The 22,381-nt window shown below is 41.8% G+C and overlaps 1 protein-coding gene across 18 annotated transcripts in view; it reads right to left on the bottom strand.

Moving 5' to 3' along the window:
* The window catches only part of TCF4 (transcription factor 4), a 364,743-nt gene that overhangs the window by 37,410 nt on the left and 304,952 nt on the right, over positions 1-22,381 (bottom strand). For 14 of the 18 annotated variants that reach the window (XM_035100876.2, XM_035100880.2, XM_035100877.2 and 11 more), the window contains 6 exons: positions 21,738-21,871; positions 17,078-17,210; positions 11,612-11,679; positions 9,249-9,327; positions 6,278-6,354; positions 2,267-2,470 (listed from right to left, as the gene is read on the bottom strand). In XM_035100876.2, the coding sequence (XP_034956767.1) occupies positions 2,267-2,470; positions 6,278-6,354; positions 9,249-9,327; positions 11,612-11,679; positions 17,078-17,210; positions 21,738-21,871 (695 nt within the window). The remainder of the gene's footprint in view (positions 1-2,266; positions 2,471-6,277; positions 6,355-9,248; positions 9,328-11,611; positions 11,680-17,077; positions 17,211-21,737; positions 21,872-22,381) is intronic. The other 4 variants (XM_060280354.1, XM_060280355.1, XM_060280359.1 and 1 more) reach the window with 1 other exon arrangement.

Genomic DNA, 22,381 nt, shown 5'->3' with positions numbered 1-22,381 from the left:
CAACTTTGCTAACTGTGCATAGTCTTATCATTTTCGTCTGCCACTCCTCAATCGCCGGTAACTCTTGTAGTTTCCATTTTTGGGCTAATAAAGTCCTTGCCGCGGTTGTAGCATACATGAATAGTCTCTGGTCAACCCCAGTATTATCCTATACCAATAGTCTTCAACCTTTTCAGATCTGGGCTCTACATACATAGCGACCAACTTCTTAATTTTAGCATATATTTATATGGTGGCAGTACTGCTGTTGCTCTACACCTTAAGCTAGGCTGCAACCTAATAACAGGCTATCATGTATCTGCTGTAGGCGAATGGTATCCTCACTGCCCATTAGCAGCTCCCCAGGGAATCTTTCCCAATTTAACCTGGAAATGCCAACCTGGGACCTTTTGCATGTAAATCACATGCTCTACTATTGGGCTATGGTTTTTCCCCACTGTGAGAAGCCATTAAGAGAGAGGGGCAAATAGTTTCACCATCACCGCTCCCTGCTTCTGCCTGAAAAGCAGAGCGACAGCTATTCCACTATCTATTCTGTTCTGAGACGCAATAACGTGTAGGATATTTGCAGCAAAGTGTGTAGTTAAGTACAAACAAGATTCAGCACTTCGATGTAAAAAAATACTGTATGAAAAGATTAAGTACACCAACTAACAATAAATGTCCTGTCCTCCAATTCAAATTCAGTACTGAAGCATATGCCTAACGTAGGTTTGGTCTGAAATCACATCTCTTAATTGCCTTCAATATGTTGGCTTTGATGGCACATGGGGGGAAAAGTCTATTACATCAAACTACAGAAAGAGGGAAAATACACAGCAATGTGGCAATAATTCCTTGATTTCTATGTAGACTGATGTGAACATGAGGAAACTCCCAAAACTGCAGTTGTGCAATAACTTTACGAGAACTACACAAAATAAGTCAGAAAAATGTGGGATGCTTTCAAGTTCTTCAAAAACTCTTTACTAGGAAAGATGTTCTAAAAAGAGAAGTGTGAGGTGGGTGAGGAAAACAAAAAAATGAAGAAATGTACAAAAAATACGCTGCTGTAGTTGCCAGGAGGTCAGCTTGTAGACTCCATTCAAAGATAGGAGGCTGCAGGCTGAACAAGAACCCCTTTACCCTGACTGTGTGTGTAACAACTTGTCTAATTCAGAATTCTGGAGTTCTGAATTCTGAAAGTGCTGGTTTTGCCCCAGAAAAAAACAAAGTGCTGGATTTGACTGAAGTGTTATCTGGCTCAGGAACCCAATACCTCAAGGACCCTCCCCAGGCAAACCAACCTGAACCCTACAATCATTATCTGAGGCCTTTTTCATGTGACCTCTCCACAGGAGGTCTGGAGGGTGGCAACATGAGAACAGGCTTTGTCAGTGGTGGCTCCCCACTTGTGGAATGCTCTCCCCAGGGAGATTCACCTGGTGCGATTGTTATATAACCTCAAGTGCCAGGCAAAACATTCCTTTTTCTCCAGGTCTTGGGTTTTTAATTATCTATGGACTTTCTTTGTGGGTGGCATGTTTTAATCTCTTTCCCCCCTCAAAAATAAAATTGCCTTTTTGATTGTTGTTGTTTTTTAAAAAATAATATGCTGGTTTTTATGTCTGTATGTATGCACATATATATGTTCCTTGCTTAAAATATTGTAAGTTGCTTTGAGTTGCCATTGTAAAAAGTGACTAATGAAATTCATAAATAATAATAATATATAAAAACAAACAATTCAAAGAATGTTGATTCTACAACTACAAATATATGCAATATGAAAGTAATAAAAAAAGGTAAAGGGACCCCTGACCATTAGGTCCAGTCGTGACCGACTCTGGGGTTGCGCGCTCATCTCGCATTATTGGCCGAGGGAGCCGGCGTATAGCTTCCAGGTCATGTGGCCAGCATGAGAAAGCTGCTTCTGGCAAACCAGAGCAGCACATGGAAACGCCGTTTACCTTCCGGCAGTAGCGGTTCCTATTTATCTACTTGCACTTTGACGTGCTTTCGAACTGCTAGGTTGGCAGGAGTAATAGGTGTCTTTAAAACACATCCAGAAGAGAGCTAAATGATCTTCATAATATGAGTATGTTTGAAAACCAATTAATTGCACCAACAATATTAGCAAGGTATCATGTTTATAAGCTCAGAGTGACTCAAGTTTGCCCCAATTAAATGCCTTTTTAAAAAAGAACAGTGTAAAAAAAATTCTAATTACTTCACTGTTGTAGTAGTTGTTATTTTTTAAGAGCAGTGTTTAATCTTTATAGCTTACCATTAGCGAGTGTCTATTGGCTGAAAGAAGGCCTGTCCCATATCCTGACCCAAGACCTCCCATTGCTCCATTATGAGAGGGCCCTATTAAGCCATGCATGTCGCTATGACTACCGGGCATGGCAGTTGAAGGCCCCACTGCATGATTCCGGAGAACGTGAATAGCATCATCCAGTCTTTCCAAGCGGTCTTCAATCCGGCTTTGCTGTTTGTTTATGAAAAACAAAGCAAGAGAAGCATCAGCAAATGTGAAGGGCCATTTAACGCTTGAGACAAAACCCACAGAGATTAGGAACCCCACATTTTAAAAAAAACAAAATTCTATTGCTTCATGCTAGGCAGGGGAAAGGGGGGGGGGGAGATGGTCTGCTTCTGAATTTGTAGTTACATTATAGACATATTATGGGTTGAATCTAAAGCAACTCCCGCTCAGAGACGACACAGTGAAATTAATTTCAATGGGTACACTTTTAAGCACGACTTTCTCATTATATATATATATATATATATATATATATATATATATATATATATATGATGCTATAGATGTTAAATAATAATAACAACTTTGGACACAACCCACTGTCTTATATATAAAATAGTGACACCAAAACTGTTTCTCTAGTGAACCATGCAAGTTCCGTTCACAAAAAAACAGCTTTCATTTTCATGGGCAAAACAGGTTCATTGATTCCTCATGAACATAACATCTGAAGTACATATGTTACCTTCTGGTTTTGGAGCATTTTGCATCATTCAGAAATGCCTAATTGCTGTGACAATTTAAAATGTTTAAATACACCGGGCTGCAATCCTATATTCATTTATTCCCATGTGGCTCTGTTAATATCAAGTTAAAGTTAGCTAGGTTGTGCCCTGTGACCTACATGCAGCAAGCATTGTTAGGGCCTAATGTTCTCATGCAACCAGAGAAAAGAGTGAGAAGGGACATTTCCGACTGCCACCACCCATTTCCACAGTTACTGCTTTGTTGCCTGTGATGCAGGGGCCCAAATAACTTTCAGAACAACTGCACATTAAACAGGTTTACCACATCAGTTGCGCAGCTAGATTGAGATTAAAACACGCACACATGTACCATCCCCCCAAAACAAACCCTGGGGTAAGCTATGCCATTCGCCTTCTCCAACATTTATATACAAACCCTGACCTGTTCTTAGGAGCAGCCTCATTACCACTGCATTATTTCACTATCTGGAGCCAGAAAGAGCAGTGGTATTGATTCTTAGGAAGCTGGATGTCTGCCTCACTGGGCTACTTCCAAGGGCCAACTTTCACTGACAAAACGAGGTGAAGCAGTGTGTTGCTTTGCCTATTCTGCAATTCGTACCAGAATTCCCAAGGGCGCTTCTGAAGTGAATCACACAGGCCTGGTTCACAACACGCAAATGTTACAAGCTCCCAGAAAGGATCTCACAGCGCTTACCTGCTCCCTGGTCTTCTTTACTGCCACACTGAAGGAAGCCAAGGTATGCCTTCATGTGCTGTCCGAACTGGGGCTTGCGGTTGAGCCTTCTCCTCACTAACTGCAACCCACAGCTAAGAACAAACTTTGGCTGCAGCTAATGGCAAGTGTAGAGAGAGAGAGAGCATAACCACTAGCCCGAGTTTGGACAACACCCTAAGCCAAAGCTTGGCTTAGCGTGTTGCAGTAGTGAAACTTACTGGGGAGAAGCAAATTGTTTGCCAACTTCCCTATGGAAGCCTGCACCTTCTCATTGTTCCTATGAGCGATATTTTAGCTTCCTGCATCATGTGAATCAGGCCTTTGCAACCTTAGGAAAACTGGGCCAGGCTGATATTAACATACATTGGTACCTCTACTTACGAATTTAATGGGTTCTGAATGCACATTCGTAAGTAAAAAAAAATTGTAAGTCGAATCCCGTAGGAATGCATTGGGAGAAAAAATCCGTAAGTAGAAGCAACCCTATCTAAAAATTTGTAAGTAGAAAAAATCCTATCTAAACCGCATCCAAGATGGCGGACAGAGCTCTATTGGTAAGTAGAAACATTCGTAAGTAGAGTTATTCGTAAGTAGAGGTACCACTGTATTTATTTACATTATTATATACCAGGGAGTAGAGAATTTAGTGCAAGCTATCTTGCATATAGCACTTAATCGTTACCCTTCCCTACTCCATGCCATAAGCTATGTTTTGTTTTTGTTTTTAATTAGTTTAAAAACCTTTTACTATGCAGCATTCTGGGTATTTGGGGTGTGGTTTTGTTATTATTCATTAAATTGAAATCCATCGCTTTTTTTCATGGAACTAGCTGAGGAGTCCTTTGGATCCCTGGCATATTAATGCCTTTTTCTTACCCTCTAACCAGGAAAAAGAGAACAAACTTTGACTATTCTGGGGGGAAAGGCCATTTGCAGAATACTAAGCTATATGTAAAAAAAAAAGAAAGAAATCCAGAGATCTGCAATCTTCATCACTATTTCTTACTGTAACATAATTCTTGTGCTGAGATGACCATGTTAGTTAGATAACCTCAAAGTCAACTTTTTCATACTTGCCGGGCAGTCTATGACTTATGGGTAGCCAAATATGGTGCCCTCAAGATTTTGTTGGACTACTATAATAATAATAATAATTTATTATTTATACCCCGCCCATCTGGCTGGGTTTCCACAGCCGCTCTGGGCGGCTTCCAACAGAAAAATAAAATACAGTAATCTATTAAACCTTAAAAGCCTCCCTAAACAGGGCTGCCTTCATCCCTGACCACTGACCCTGCTGGCTAGGGTTGATGGAACCGGAGGGCACCATGTTGGGTAACTCTTGCATAGGTGAAGGACACCAACCAAAGTTGAACCTCCTCATGAAAAGTACCTACCATGGGAACCTCAATAACATGCTGATGAGTTGCAAAAATCACCCAGTGGCAGAAAGTGGGTTATCTGGAATTTACTTAGAACCAGATGAAAAAAGCAGCCACTAACACAACGCAAATATCTGACATTCCCTCATGATAGCAGCATCACATCTTTAATAGCCAGGTGCTATAAGTCATAATAATTCCTAAGTCGACTAAAATTATGATGCTGAACTTGAGTTTTCCAAGAGTCTGCATTATGTGGCCATTTCTGAAGTCCTCAGTAGTCCTCTGCCCCCCCCCCCAAAAAAACTGGGAATCATTTGTTTCCTATCAGCTTTTCTTTCTTTCTTTTTTTTAGTTTTCCTAGACACTTGACTTTTAATTTTTGTGTGTTTTACACTGCTTAGTTTTAATTCGTGTGATACAGAACTGTGTTTTGCTTTTAATCTAGTTTTCATGAAATTTTATTGAATGTTCTTGTACTTTTATTGCTTTTATGTAAACCACTCAGATTATAATTATCTTAAGTGGGGTTTTTTTAACGAACAAATAAATAAATACATTCGCTATCGCTGATGGCACATCAAAAGTGTTCTTATGCTATGATCCTTTACCTCCCCAACTAAGCTGACAACACAAAAAAGGTTGAAGGTTTTTCTTAATTATATACTCTTGAGTGACTTCTCTTACCCTCCCATTTAAATAAATTCTCTTTATCATTTCTTTAGTATTCCATAATTAGAATCTTCAGTGATTCCACTGTCATAAACAAGTGCAGCATTAATACACAATGCCGCTTTTTTCTACCAAATGCCAGCCTGTCCTTCTTCAAAATTGCACCTCTGTACTATGTATGGCATCCCTACCTTCTGCATCAAAACCTGCATTCTGTGCCCCAATTTTTAATGTGTTCGCTTTTTTGCCACTAGCTATCAGCTAAGAGTGCACAAGGAGGGGGGTGGCAGTATCTACAAATATTTAATGGCTTATGAGTGAAGCTTCACACCACCCAGTTTGGAAACGGTCAGAAAGACTTTGAAAAACCCAAGGACATTGCAAATCACCAGCAAAAGGAAAACCTGTGTTAGAAAAGTGGGTGAGAAATGGAAGAAGTAGACAGCAAATTAAATACTAACACCAAGGAGGTCACCAGTCAAAAACATACCAAAGAGTGTAAGGGACCTTCGTAATTGGGAGATGATGATGCTTGCCCTCCATTCCTAGACCAAACAGCTGTGCCTGCTAATAGTAAAATGGGAGTTACCACCGGAACTATGCAAACAAAATGCTTCTTTTTTAAATAAATAAATAAATAAATAAATAAATAAATAAATAAATAAATAAATAAATATGGAGACATGTAAATGCTTTTTCCTAGATAAGACATACAAAACAGACTTATGGAGAACTTTCAAAATATATGCTGATTAAGGAGAAGAAAAAGCACCTCTGTAGCAAATGTCGACGATACATGCTACAAAGGTTCCCCAGATTAGTCGCTAACATGCAAACTTTAACTGACTGGCGATTGTACCTACTAAAAGCTGCATCGGGAAGAGAGGTGTCACCAATGGAAGCAAGAATCACTCTCTTTAAAAAGTGCTTAAGAGGACTGTTGGACTGTGCCATAATTCTATAAATGGGAGACAGTATCACTGAATCATCAAACCTATGGCAAGCTTCTTCTTCTTTTTTATAAAAAATTAAGAATTCCATTCTTCTGTTCCACAAACTCCATTCATTTTAATGCACCAAATGAAGGGAAGTTGCACTGTGCCTATCTGCACTGCAATTTTCACATTTGGTTACTGGCTCTCAAAAGTATTGAAAGAGGCTGCCTTTTTATTTGTGTCATTCTATTCAGCCAGCCAACCCCTCCCCCCTCCCATTTTTTTTTATTGCTCTTAAGAGTGAAATACAAAAGGGTCAACAGGGTAATGTATCCGTTTCCTAATGAAGTCACACTGAACACCCAGGGATCAAATGTTGTTTTGGAAGATCTTCCTTACAGAATGTGCTTGTGGAGATTAATCATCTGGATATTCACAATGTGACTTTCCCCTTCTATGACACAATTGGCTTTTTGAATAACAGCAGAGCCATCCACATTTTTTTCCCTCTAGACCAGGCATCCCCAAACTGTGGCCCTCCAGATGTTTTCGCCTACAACTCCCATGATCCCTAGCTAACAGGACCAGTGGTCAGGGATGATGGGAATTGTAGTCCAAAACATCTGGAGGGCCGAAGTTTGGGGGTGCCTGCTCTAGACTATCTATGGCATAACTTGACACATTCACTAATAACTTTTAGGATGTACATGGAAGCAAAATCGACAATTTCTAAGTCTAAATTAAGGGATATGTTCTAAATTTACAGAGGTTCATTCGAGACCTTTAGCATAATTATTTCACTCTGGAATATTTATCAAAATGTGCCATTTGGGAGAAAGATAAAGACAACTGTTATCAACCTATACTCTCAAGGTATTATTTTGATAAAAATTATTTGTTCAAAAGGTTCTTCTTTTCTCCTCCATTATATTTATTTAGACTGCTTGATTCTCTTGATTTTGACAGTCAAATCTGTTGCAGGATCTGCTAGTTAAGTGGCTCTGCTAATCCTGTATATGCTTATTTGGGTTATCTGCAGACTACTCAGCATCCACAGTGCAAACCTAACTTCACTTACCCAGGGGTAAGTCCCACGGAATTCAAAGGGGCTTATTTCTGAGTAGACATGCTTAGGATTGCAGAGAAAGCTATCCAATATCATGCACTGCTTTGCCACTGCCCTCCTACCTCCCTTGTAATGGGATGGGGCTCGCCACAGGAAGATGTGAACAATTAAAAAGGAGATTTTCCATTGCAAATAACTGCAGCATCTTCCATTTAGTCATTCACTTCACTCTGCAATGAAGGGATTTGATGCCTTAATTCTTGTGTGTGTGGGTGGGTTTCTGAAAACAGCGAAGCACAGTTGGGGCATTGCTCCTTAACTAGACTTCAGATGACCCTCGGAGTCCCTTTCAACTCTACACCTCTATGATTCTATGTGTAGAAAAATTCCCCACTACATGTGTCCTATCTCATGTAGTTCTCCTAGTTCTCATAGTTCTCATGGAGGAGGGAGAAAGATTGTTTTCTGCTGCTCCAGAGAAGCGGACACGGAGCAATGGATTCAAACTTCAAGAAAGAAGATTCCACCTAAACATTAGGAAGAACTTCCTGACAGTAAGAGCTGTTCGGCAGTGGAATTTGCTACCAAGGAGTGTGGTGGAGTCCTCTTTGGAGGTCTTTAAGCAGAGGCTTGACAGGCGTATGTCAAGAATGCTTTGATGGTGTTTCCTGCTTGGCAGGGGGTTGGACTGGATGGCCCTTGAGGTCTCTTCCAACTCTATGATTCTATGTGATAAACACATGAATTCAGGAAGCATATGAGTTGGCCCTAGATCTTGGGATATTTTCCAGTTAAGAATCAGTATAGCCTGGAGTCAGGCTATACTGATGAGGTAAGGAAATAGCAGAGCAAGGAATTGATAAAACTTTGCTGTTTAGAATGGAATGGAATGCACACCTGATTTGTGTAGCCTTGGCAAATTTTGCACTCTTGGGTTCATCCTCTAGGATCAACTCACATGACAATTGTGGGGGTGGGGGTCCCTTCAATTTTCTTGTAATTAAATTATCTTGGGAATTCAACACCAAGTGTTAGGATCACCCATTAGTGAGGAAAACTGATTTGTGGCACAACAGGGTGGGGGGAATGTCTCAAATATATTGTTCCATCCATACAAGTACAAAGTTCAGATTGTGTGTATTATTAGGAACATAGGAAGTTGTCTTACACTTAGTGAGACTACTGGTTCACCTAGCTTAGTACTGTCAACACTGGCTGGCAGTGGCTTTCTAGGGTTTCAGACAGGGTTTGCCAGCTCTAGCTGGATATTTTAAACCTGGGAACTTCTGCATGCAAAACTTGAAAAGAATGACCAAGCTATGGACCTTCCCTAATATTAAGATGATGAAAATTTCTGGGACAATTATCTTTCCTACCATGCACAGAAGGGCTGTATTTAAGGATCTGCTACTTTTTACAAAACCAAAATGTTCAGCAAAGTAGAATGTTAACCACTATACCTGAGAGAGAAGGGGGAGAACCAACAGGAGTTGAAGGATTTGATGAAAAGCTGTTGTTGGTGTGATCTGGAGAGTAGATCTTTAAAAGATGATAAAGAATTATTCTAAACCCATTTGTTAATGGATGCAGACAGACCTATGGCACTTCTATAGTTAAGGAATTAAAAAAAAACCCACACCACCTCTGCTTCCCTATAATCATTAGCCCCTAATACACATAAATATGCTGTGAACAGCAGCATGACAAAAACATCTTGAAGAACCAGACAGTTATGCTGAAGGGAAAGTTCTAATTGTTGCAGGGTTTTATCTTTCCTTATCGTAAGGAGTTCCAATGCTCCTTACAGTCTGCACTATGGTTGAAATGTATTTTACACAATGCTTTATATATAAAGGTTTCAGAGTTAATTCTATTTGAAGCTAAACTTCTTTTAACAACTACAACAGAGTGAAGATTTAGGAAGCAGGGGTATAAGTGGGCCATGTTTAATCCAGAGAGCTCTAAAGCAGGGGTACCCAGGCTGATGACTTCAACGTACTGCTGGACTATAACTCCCATCAATCCCAGGCAGCACGACCAATACTCAAGAGATGATGGGAGTTGGAGTACAGCAACATCAGCAGGGCTCTGCTCTAAAGAATAGTCCAGTTGCTACACCTGTTAAGTAGGTTCTGCTACAGGCTATACCTGTTGAGAATTGAGTTGTATTTTATATTATTCAGGTAAGACCCACCAGATATCACTCGATACCCAAAACAGGTGAAACTTCTTATGACACGGTTAGATGGCCTAGATAATTGATTCTTATTTCAAACAATTATCCAGTAATGGGCAGCATGCTGGGAACCCATGTTGGCGACCGTTTAAGCTGTGTATATGTGAACTCTTGCTCTGTGTTATGTATAGGCAATTAAATTAATTAGCCCTTGATCATCTTCCCTGTTAAATAAATGCCTTGGGGCACCTGCTAAATAACTTTTTTTTGGGGGGGGTGATACTGTATCCATCTATCATACAGAAATCGTGATATACTCCCCCCCCCCGGCTGTTTTTGTAACACATGTTAGCTGGACACGGAAAATGTCAAATTCTCATGAGAACTCAGTGGAACCCACTCTGCCCAGAAAATTTACGTTGCGGTGGTGGTTCATTTAAAAGTCAGCATACACAAAGTATTGCGGCATTAAGAGATGACTGCCCAGGCCTTAAAACACTGACTTTTAAATATTAACCACTGCAAAGAAACAGACTTGGGGGCCCCTTTAAACATTACCAAGACTGTGCAGCTGCTTTCTCTAAGGTAGCAGAGAGTAGAGCATTTTTTAAAAAAAAAAAACTACAACATGTGAACATAGCTGCCAAGTTTTCCCTTTTCTCGCGAGGAAGCCTATTCAGCATAAGGGAAAATCCCTTTAAAAAAGGGATAACTTGGCAGCTATGCATGTGAACAGAGGTTGAAGAGAAGCCGATGGCGCAGTGCTTGACCACAGAATCGACACAACAGTGGGAGGTGCCAATTCTGCAGGGAGAACCCATGCTATCGGCCCCCTTGCCTGTGTGAGTGGGTCTCGAAAAAATGTGTGTCAGTTGTGCGGGAGTTGCTCGCAGAAAAGCAGCTTGAGCACAGTTAGGGCAGCGTTTAAAGGCCCCTGAGGTTTGAAAGGAAAACACAAAACGGAAAGGCAAATCCCTTCGCAATGAATCCTTTCTCTGGCTCGCTGCTCAAATTACATTTGAAAGCCACAGCTGTACTCATTCTCGTGGAGAGGATTTGTGTTAAGGACAACTCTGGACACAGAGCGTCCAGCCTGCGAGATAAACACACGTATTGCAGCTCCAACTTCGAGGGTATGGCTGCTCTACAAACTTAAATGGGATTCACTGCCATGGCTTCCTCCCAAAGAACCCTGGGAATCAATTATGTGATGCAGAGCAGGAATGTTCATCACCCTGACAAGGAACTAAAATCCCAGAGTTTCTTGGATGAAAGTACATAACTGGAACTGGGTGAAAACTGGTTTAAAGTTTGTAGTGGAAGTGTGATTATATGAGAAGCCACCCTGCCTTTCAAACGTAAGGTCAGAAACATTATTGCTACTGAGTTTTCATGTCAAGTGAATGGAAGACTGCAAAGCAGAGTCGGGCATCAACAACTCACCCCAAATTATCTACATTCTCCAGATACACACACACACACTTATATATATAGGAGTGCAACATCACTACAGTATCAAAAAGAAATTATTTTAGCTAGCAGTGTTGAAATCTATCCCACATGGTACTCATGTCCCAAAATATTTGGTAACTGTTTCTGACTCAAGTCTATGCTATGCAAGTGATCCCAAAGTGAATATTTCCTTACAGATGCAAGTGCTTTCCCCAGTGCATCGCCTGTCTGTGAACTTCCTGCTGCTCCGCTTCCTCTGTTTGCTGAAAAACAAAAGAATGAACATAAAAGAAAGGCAGGAAAATAATCCCATTTTCTATTCTTGGTCCAGGTATCCATAATTCAATTGCACTTTAATGCTAATTGCATTGCATGAACCCTTCAACTAGCATTAATTTTTGTTTTCCGTGGTAAATCTCAAACATACCTCAAGCACTGAATCGCCTTACGTGTGCTGCACACCGGAATTCCCCACCCAAAGGATATACTTTCGTTTTCCCAGTGGACCCCACCTACCCCATCAATTCCATGGTTATCCCTGGGGAAGATACTGGAGCAGGCCTTGAATGAATTCTCTCTTCCCCTCCCCTCTAGAGAACAACTGAAGAGGATGTTTTGCAAATAACTACAACTTCTCCTATATAGTCATTCACTTCTCCCTGCATTAAGGGGACACAGAGGTTTTACTTTACTGCCTTTACCTGCACTGCATGGGACAGCACAAACAGTCTAAGCCTATTTGCACAGAGTAGCCAACAGATGCCCTCCAGATGTTGCTGATGCCACCTCTCATCTGCCCCAGCCAGTATGGCCAATGGTCAGGAATGATGGGATTTGTCATCCAGCAACATCTAGAGGGTACCAGTGGGCTATCCCACAGAATGGACTGAATTGCTGCCTTCACCCCATCTTTATTTATATCAGAGAGACAGGCAACCCTAGATTTAGAGTCACTCAGAACACTCAAAACAACTGGGGAGACGGACTATTCCTAATTTCCTCCTCTGGGCTAAATTGGGCACTAAGCCTTTTTCATGAAAACTTGCAATGAAGCAAGCTAGCAGACTGTCATGGGGAAAAAAGTAAGCTCTTATTAAAATAATTTATTTTAGCGAAAAAGCTGGAAAATGTAGCATAAAACTTGGCAAACAAAGGGTTACTTCCACTGGTTCCCTTTTCATTAGTTGAGTTGGATGGTATTATCAAGCGGGCTCTAAAAATTAAACAGTTCCTAGGATCCTATGCTCAATGTATGTCAAAGAGTTAAAACTGACATCGAGTCGATAGTAAGGATAGGATAGTTCTTGGTTGATCCTACCTCTTTTTAAACATAAAACCTCCCATTTATTGACCAGATGAGACTACATGCCTTCAGGGCCATTGGGCAAATCATAGAAGACATCAAGAACCCAGAGCTGGGCAACCCACCTCCCCAATATGTACAAATAACCATCAAATTACAATCACAGAATCATGGACCACTGGTGACAGGCAGGAACCAGAAGTAAACTTGATTAATCATGCCAAGATGGAAGATAGCTCCCAAATGGCTCAAGCAAACACCCACCTCCCCTACCTAGATATTACATGGTCCTCCCTTGAATTTTCAGGTTTCTGACATTACACCCCCACCAACGCTTTCATTTGTGTGGCTATATAAGCCAAACCATGAAGACAGTATTCTACCCTACTGCACTCTACGAAGTAAATCTCCTTCTGCCTTCCAGATTTAGGGGCAATTACAATGACACCTGGGCAACTGATAGGCACTGAGCCCTTATTATTTCTTGTATAACCCTACATTTTATTTTAGAATATTTAGTACTGTAACAGCGCAATCCTAATCATGTATTCTCAAGTGCAAATCCTACTGACATCAATGGTTCTTACTTCTAGGAAACTGTACGAAGGTTAAAAGGTAAAGGTAAAGGGACCCCTGACCATTAGGTCCAGTCGTGTCCAACTCTGGGGTTGCAGCGCTCATCTCGCGTTATTGGCCGAGGGAGCTGGCGTACAGCTTCCAGGTCATGTGGCCAGCATGACAAAGCCGCTTCTGGTGAACCAGAGCAGCACATGGAAACACTATTTACCTTCCTGCTGTAGCGGTACCTATTTATCTACTTGCACTTTGACGTGCTTTCGAACTGCTAGGTTGGCAGGAGCTGGGACCGAGCAACAGGAGCTCACCCCGTCGTGGGGATTCGAACCGCCAACCTTCTGATCAGCAAGCCCTAGGCTCTGTGGTTTAACCCACAGCGCCACCTGGGTCCCTTACGAAGGTTACAGCACAAATAACTTTATATATTAAACTCTATGTTAAATAACTTTAAACCTATTTGGCTGTCTATCTATAGTTCAAGGTGCCTTATCATAAAGTTTCTGGCTATGGTCTTGGAAGCAAAACACCCAAGCCAGGTGCTATTCTGAAAAGCTCCCCCCCCCCCCCAAAAAAAAATATTTCCATGCAAATGTAACAATAGTGGGAATGACTCCCTGCAATCTTGGTCCTGATTGGGAACTGGGATGCCTAGGAAAACAAATCTGCTGACGTGGAAATGTCAAGGATCGGGACCACACAGCAATGACATATTAAGAAGCTGGACGTATTTGGGAAGGGACTCAGCCATTCCCCATGAGGATATAACTGTAGGGGATGATATAGTGATGAATCCTGCACATTTCTGGCATAATATCTAAAGGATTGTCCCTTTCCTGCCCCCCCCCCCAATATTTGTTTGTTTTTGAATCTGCCTGTTTTCTTATGGTCCTCTGGTGAGGCCTCTTGTGTGAAGGTTTGGTGGGAATGTGTTGTTAGGGCATTTTCTCTGTAACATCCATTCTGTTGCTTCCCTACTGCCAGTCTTCCATCACGGCCTGAGGATATGGTTTTTTAGTGAATTACTGAATAATCTGTCCCAGGCCTCTGGGAGCGGCTGAAGAGTGGAATGAACAATTCCACCAAGATCATTTATAACGTGCTTCAGAATCTTAACTGATTTTGTTTATTTCAATTATGATTCTTAACAGGTGCATTTGACCTTGTTTTTTAATTGTACAGTGGTCCCTCAACTTACGAAGTACTCGACTTACGGAATTTCGAGTTACGAATGGAAAAAAATGGTCGCACGCTTACATTTTTTCCGACATCCGAAAGGAAAACCGTTGCAGTATAGATGGGGTTTTTTCGACTTACGAATTTTAGATGCGGTTTACTCGACTTACGAATTTTTCAGTTTCCAATGCATTCCTATGGGAAACCGCTTTTTTCGACTTACAAACTTTTCGACCTATGAATGTGCTTTCGGAACGGATTAAATTCGTAAGTCGAGGGACCACTGTACAGTGGTACCTCGGTTTAAAAACAGTCCTGTTTAACAATGATTCGGTTTACAAACTCAGCAAAACCGGAAGTAGTGTCCCGGTTTATGAAGTTTACCTCGGTCTAAGAGCGGAATCCGAACGGTCAAAGGGCACCGGCGGCGGGAGGCCTCATTAAGGAAAGTTTGCTTCGGTTTAAGAACAATTTTGGTTTAAGAACGGACTTCCAGAACTGATTAAGTTCGTAAACCGAGGTACCATAATGATATTGATAGTAAGTTATTACATTAATAAGATATGAATAAATTGAATAAATAAGATTGATTTTATTCAGTCCTAGCTTTTTTTTTATTTGCTAAGCTTTGAGTTTCATGGCAACCTTCCTATATTATAGATTTGTTCCCACTTGATGGCATTCAATTGGTTGCTTTCATGGTTCACCTGAGCCACTTTGGGCGCCTCCATTTTGAGGGAGAAGGCCCAACTAATTTTTGGAAGAGCCCTGGCACAAATCTTTTTAGGAAGTAAGTATCTGGTATATGCCAGTACCATGTATAAGTAAGTACAGTGGTACCTCGGTTTTCAAACATAATATGAGGTGCAAAGGGATAATTTCAATTTCAGTGGAGAAAATTGAAAAACACGGTGGAAGCTGTTCGACTTCTGTGACGCATTCGAAATCGGAAGCATTTCCTTCCGGGTTTTCGGCATTCGAAGACCTAAATGTTCAGCTTCCGAGATGCTCGAAAACCGAGGTACCACTGTACTTGATATGTTCCTTGCTGAAGTACCAGAAGCCCCCATAAGTATTGACATTCCACCAGCTTTTGAAGGAACACTTGGTTTAGGCATTGAAACTGTTTCTTAACCATTTTAATTATAATGCTTTTCAACTAGTTTGTTTTATTAAATATTTTGATTGTGGGTGCCTTTAATGCATTGATGGAATTATTTTATTGTGTACTTGAATTAGGAATGGATTTTATAATTGATCTTATACCTGTAAACAGCTTGGAAGCCACTTCGGCATATGAGAGGTACGGTACAGTATATAAATTTAATACTACCAATGCCAGGATTATGTAAAAACTGACCCAAACATCTCACTATGAAAGTTGGTCTCAGATTGCAACCTTCTCAGGCATGTAAAATGTTGACAGAATAAACAATGATGATGCAACCTAGAAGTGATTCTGATTAAGAGTATAATAAGATCTCTGCTGGATCAGACCAAGGGCTACCCAGTCCAGTATTCTGTTCTCACAGTTTAGTTGAGCCAAAGAATTATTATTATTATTTTTACAAAACAGTTACTGTGAGTTAACAAGCAAAACTCTCATCCAACCAGGATGGAACACAAATCTCTCAGTTGCACAAAAGTTATGGTTATACGACTTAAGAAAGCGAACAGAAACTTGGGTCAATTTGATATTTTCACTCTTCCTAAGATAAGTACTGACACAGCAGGATAAAAATTCATGTCCCTCCTGTGCCATATGACAGTTTATCACCCCATTGCACTGGAAGCTTAACACGCTTGTAAAAAAAAATAAAAACCAAGTGCAGTATTATGTGACTGTTCTAATAATAAAATCACAGTAAAACCAAGGCCTCAAGGGAAAGCACACATAATGTTTCCACTAAAAAAGCCACATACTGCCATGCGTCATGTCATTCAAACATGTCATTTAAAGTGAGAGTAGAAAGCAGGATTAATACATGAATGAGGGAGATATTCTGGAGTAATCTTTAGCATATGCTGCATTAAATCTCTCCTAGTAAGTGGCTGACTGAATGCCACATAGCTTTGAACCTTTGAAAACACATGGGTAATGCTCTGCTCAGACTTAAGCATCGTTTTCAGTTAATATCCTCACATGATCCACTCAGGAAACTGGAACTGTTGTGTTCACAGCTCTTTAGGACATCAGCTGTTGATACCCATGGTCTGTGAAAGTTTCTCTCGCCCAGAGAGAAAACTCATTGTTCATGTAATTTTTTAAGGCATATCCGTAACTTGAATAAAGCAAACACCTTTTTTTTGGGGGGGGGGAGGGAAAATAATGGGGAAATAATAAGGCAAGTGGCTGTGCTTGTAGTATGTAGAGATGAAATTCTAGTTCCACAGAAGTTGACAAGAGGTGAGCCTTGTGTAGGCATCTGTGCAGCAAGGACTTCAACCACCCACACTGTTTTAGTCATAATATATTCGGAAAACATAGAGAAGTGATCCTTTCTGATGACACAACTGATGAAACCTGGCCCCTTCCGTCTTGCAGAACTTTGGGGAAATCAAAGAGGGGCTTGACATTCCTCAGGCATGAAAACAGCTTGCCGACTCACCCATTATGCTATCTGTCCCATTTGCGGGTGGTGTGCAAGAAGAAGCACTGTAATGGGTTGTGCCACTGCGATGGAAAGTGGACATTGGAGGAAGACTGGAATTGATGTCTGCTGAGGAGTGTGATGGGTAGCTCTGTGGTAGAAAGCATAACGAGAGAACATTTCAGTCAGCAGAAGAGCACATTAATAACTGGACCTCTGCATTTGGATCACTTCAACTTTCTTTAAAACGTGTGGGACATGTGTGGGAGCAGATATATCTTCATTAAGATACGTGATATAATAATAACAACGCACACATATCTCACCGCTGGGCATGCTGCAGATGAAAGGACACGGGGCTCTGCAGGCTGCCTGTGTGAGCCTAGCCTCCTTTAGACATGCCTCAGCCTCCCTCTCCCTCCAATGCGGTTCAATTAAATAATCATTACATATACCAGATTTTATTGGGGTTTCACCATTTCAGACTCACTTGCAATGGTAAGCACAAATGCACACACCTACTTCACCATGAAATTTCTGGTGATGAGCCTGGAAAGACGGCTGGTGGAAGACACTATGGGGAGAACCAGAAGTCCTACAGAGCACTTGTGTTGGTGCTGACCTTTAAAGCCCTAAACGGCCTCGGTCCTGCATACCTGAAGGAGCTTCTCCACCCCCATTGTCCAACCCTTCTGGTGGTTCCCTCGCTGCAAGAAGTGAGGATGCCGTGGCGATTGCCCTCCAAGCTGTTCTTGCACATTTGGAGCAGCGGGGGAGCTACGCCAGACTGCTTTTTGTAGATTTCAGCTCGGCATTCAATACCATTCTACCGCGACGTCTGATAACTAAATTGGGAAATCTGGGGCTCCCGCTATCACTCTGTGGGTGGATACTGGACTTTCTCTCAGATCGCTCCCAGAGGGTCCGGTTGGGCCCTTATATGTCTAACATGCTTAGGACTAACACAGGAACACCACAAGGATGCGTGCTTAGTCCGCTCCTTTATACTCTTTATACATATGATTGTGTCGCTGCCCACCCTAGAAATAGGGTTGTCAAATTTGCAGATGACACAACCGTGATCGGGCTCATCTCTGATAAGGAGGGTGAAACTGAGTATAGAGATGAGGTGGAGCGGCTGACAGAGTGGTGCAGAGTCAACAACTTGCTCATAAACACAAAGAAAACTAAGGAGCTTGTGGTGGACTTTAGGAGACAGAAGAACGAGGTCCAGCCACTCTTGATTGACGGAATTTGTGTGGAGAGGGTAACAACGTTTAGATTTCTAGGCATTGAGTTACAGGAGGATCTGTCCTGGAGTGTTAATACAAGGGGGCTTGTGAAGAAGGCGCAGCAGAGACTGTATTTTTTGAGAATTTTAAGGAAAAACCATCTTCCACAAAAGCTGCTGCTTGCCTTCTATCACTGTGCCATACAGAGCGTGCTCACGTACGGTTTATGTGTGTGGTACGGAAGCTGTACTTCCCAGGACAGAGCAGGGCTGTGTAGAATTATTAAAACAGCAGAGAGCATTATTGGCTGCTCACTCACCACCTTAGAACAAATTTACACCACCAGGTGCCATAGAAAAGCACTAGATATATCAAGAGATCCAACGCACCCTGGTCACCATTTCTTTCAGCTCCTGCCATCGGGACGGAGATATAGAACAATGCAGGCAAGAACGAGCCGTCTCAGGAACAGTTTCTTCTCTAGAGCAATTTTGGCCTTAAATGGGAAGCCCGGACTTTGAAGTCATCTTATTTTACTTGTTATTTTGTAGTATATTTACTGTTTTTAATTAGCTTTTGTAATTTTGGATTATGCGGAATGCTTTATCTGAGTGGATGTAGCAACCGAGTAATTTCGTTGTTCCCGCAAGGGGACAATGACAATAAAGATATCTTATCTTATCTTAGGTTACAGGGAACCAGGCAGAGGGCCTTCTCGGTAGTGGTGCCTGCTGTGGAATGCCCTCCCGGCAGATGTCAAGGCAATAAGCAACTATTTTACTTTTAAAAGACAACTGAGGGCGGCCTTGTTTAGGGAAGTTTTTAATGTTTGATGCTGTATTATTTTTAATATTCAGTTGGAAGCTGCCCAGAGTGGCTGGGGAAACCCAGCCAGATAGGCAGGGTATAAATAATAAAATTATTATTATTATCTGTAGGGAGTTCACCAGAGAGCCATTCCTATGCCACAAAGCTCCCAGATCTGGTGCTCTCCATCAGTGTGGGACACCGGACATTAGAGGTCGCTAGGTGAATCCCACCATGGACGTACCCTCCTGTATGCAGAAGACTGGAACATATAAATATATGGGCTTTCGTAGCCTGACATCCCAGAGACTACTCTTACCCCATCTACAACAGATGGGCAGCATAAACAATAGAAATGTTTGTCATGTTCCATTTTGAAGACATGAGATGTTTACAAATATTTATTTCTATTCCGCTCTATCCCAAGGTGGGTTGCATGCTCAAAGCCGCAATATAAAAAAAACCTCTAAGAAATGTCAACAAAGATATAGGCCCATGACTTGCAACAAATTTAAATGATGTGTGATCCAGCTAAACGCAAACCTATTTGTCAAAACGCTTTCAACTCCTGTTGAATTCAGTGGAAGAGAAATAAGCATGCACCGAACTCTTGTGCAGTGCAATCCAATCCAATCCATGTTTACTTGGGAGCAAGATCCACTATGCTCAGTAGAGTTTGCTGCCTCGTCAATGCTTCTGGGATTTCAGCCCCAGTGAACCAGTGGGATATAAAAGGGGGTTAAACTTCAGCTGCATCATGTCTACAATTTGCAAGGGTGATTTAGCATTGTATTAGGGCAGCCTTCCAGATGTTTTGGACTACAGCTCCCAGTGCTAGCCTGGGGCTGATGGTAGTTGTAGTCCAAAATATCTGAAGGGCACCAGGTTGTGGAAGGCTTAATCCCCAGAAGTGGCTCTCTAGGTGGGTTAGAGCTGCTACACTGGTTTCCTGGTAGGAGGGTTACATGGTGTGAATGCACCAGCTGAGCCACTCTGCATATCCTGCACCATGCCTAGCTCCCTGCCACCTCCCCTCTCAGTAAGCAACAGAGACCCAGCTTCCAAGAACCTAGTGCAATGGCTTTGCCCCACCCAGCAACCTGTTTCTGCTGACCACAGTTGAGGAGTGTCAAAAAGAAGTTGTGTGCAAAACGTAGCTTGATTCCTATGGAGCAGGCATATCCAAACTGCGGCCCTCCAGTTGTTTTGGCCTACAACTCCCATGATCCCTAGCTAACAGGACCAGTGGTCAGGGATGATGGGAACTGTAGTCCAAAACATCTGGAGGGCCGAAGTTTGAGGATGCCTGCTATAAAGTGTTTTTCTTCTTTCTTCTCTTGCGTAGCTTAACACACTGGTCTTCAACTGGTGGGTCGTGGCCTGATCCAAGGTGGGTTGCAACAGGCACACTACCACCATGCAAATACATGGTAAAGGGTTTAGAAATGGGTCCCCAAATGCATGTTTACGGGTTAAAAGTGGGCCCTGGGTTCTCAAAACATTTAAGATACCTGGCTTAACAGATTTCTCAAGTGTTATGTCAGAAATGGGAAGATTGCATGGATTTCCAGGAAGGTTCTTCCACCTGGCTCCTTCTCCCACTCATGGATCTGCTCTGCTGTGACAGACCAGCTCCATCAGGCCTCCTCTCCCTCAATTGTCACCTGAGAGCAGCCATACCATCAGGCTGCCTCAGTGGGGGAGATGGGAAGCAGGGCTCATTCCACCAGCTCTGCCAAAAGACCAGCTGTATCAGGTACTTCCTACCCCTGAATTGTGCCAGCTGTTCATTATAAGAAGAACTGTTTAAGTACAGGTGCCTGAGTTTGATTTTTTCGTCTTCCCTCCCTGTCCCTTCTCCCTTGTGTGTTGTTGTTTTAGATTGTAAGCCTGCAGGCAGGGACTGATTTGTTTTAATTGACTGCATGTAAGGCACTCTGGGAGCCTGTTGACTTAAGAGTGGGGCACAAATGCTGCAAATGAACGAATGAATGATCTTTACTGTGAAATCGATGCAAATGGTAATTCTGTTAAAAGTGGTGTGCAAAAACACACACACACCAGTTCAAACTAGCACCAGTTTTCAACAACACTCCTTCTCAGTATGCAATTATAAGCTCTTTTGCCTGGAAGTAAGTTAGATGGCTATGACAGCACAGATTGAAAGTTTATTTGTTTTACTTATAAACAGCCTCCCTCCATGCTATTTATTACCTTTTTATCTACAAACCCTACTAATAGCCCCCTTTCCCTTTCAGGACCCACCAGGGCACCAAACTTCTTCTTTCTTTTTAAAAATACCCACTGGAAATAAAAATAAAATTAACAAAGGAATGCACAGAATAGGCCTTTCCATTGCATGGGTACGTGCAGTAGTACATGGCGTGGTGGCGTCATGTTCACCTGACCTCACAACAGTTGAGTCTCTGTTGGTTACCAGGAAGAATATGGGGAGGGGTAGATGGCAGGGAAGCTGGTTCCCTGTAACCACACTTCTCGCAGCGAGGGACCCACCAGAAGGCCTTCAGCGCTGGACCTACTGGACAATGGGGGTAGAGCATTTCATTTGACAAAATGAAATGTTTCCGCAGATGGAACATACGTTATAGCGTGATGTTGAATTCCACTCATAGGCTTACCAAGCGGTCATGAGGATGAAGACTGCAATAGCTACTGGACTGTGGAATATGAGAAGAGTTGCCCAGCATTCCGCCGTAACCGGGCTGATTCATCCCGCTGGAGGAGCTCCACGGATCACTGCTGTGATGACCGTCTGTAAAACAGAAAAGAAAAATAGGCTTCTCTGAAGGCTTGGTTATCTAACATCCTGGTGTTGTGTTTCCAGTAAATGTTAAAATTAGCATTCCAATAAGGTCTGGTGCACACCTATTGCTCTGCTGTGTTGGGTAGCAGTTTAAGTTAAAAGATAGCAATCACAAATGGGAAGAGCTATGTATCACCCATTTGCTTCCCAAGGGCTACACTAATTTTATATAAGTATGTGCTAATGATTAAAAAAAAGGTTTGCTCCAGAGAAAAGCAAATGACATCTCTTGAATCACCACCAATTAGTCATAGGTCTTTTGTGCAAAGACTTTCCTATAGTGTGTTGTGCTATCTTTATCTAAATCCTAAATACCTACAACCTATATTGTTACACATTTTTGCTAGGGTAAAAGGGGAGCTTAAAATAGGGTGTTATTAAAATTTCTATGCAACCCTTCCTCCCAAAGGAGTCACACAACATCATAAATACCATCCATACTATAATTAAAGTATCTAA

This window comes from Zootoca vivipara, chromosome 11, assembly GCF_963506605.1.
Source record: "Zootoca vivipara chromosome 11, rZooViv1.1, whole genome shotgun sequence".
Classification (NCBI taxonomy): domain Eukaryota; kingdom Metazoa; phylum Chordata; class Lepidosauria; order Squamata; family Lacertidae; genus Zootoca; species Zootoca vivipara.
Note: the sequence above shows the minus strand (reverse complement) of the source record. Positions and strands in the feature narration are given on the sequence as shown.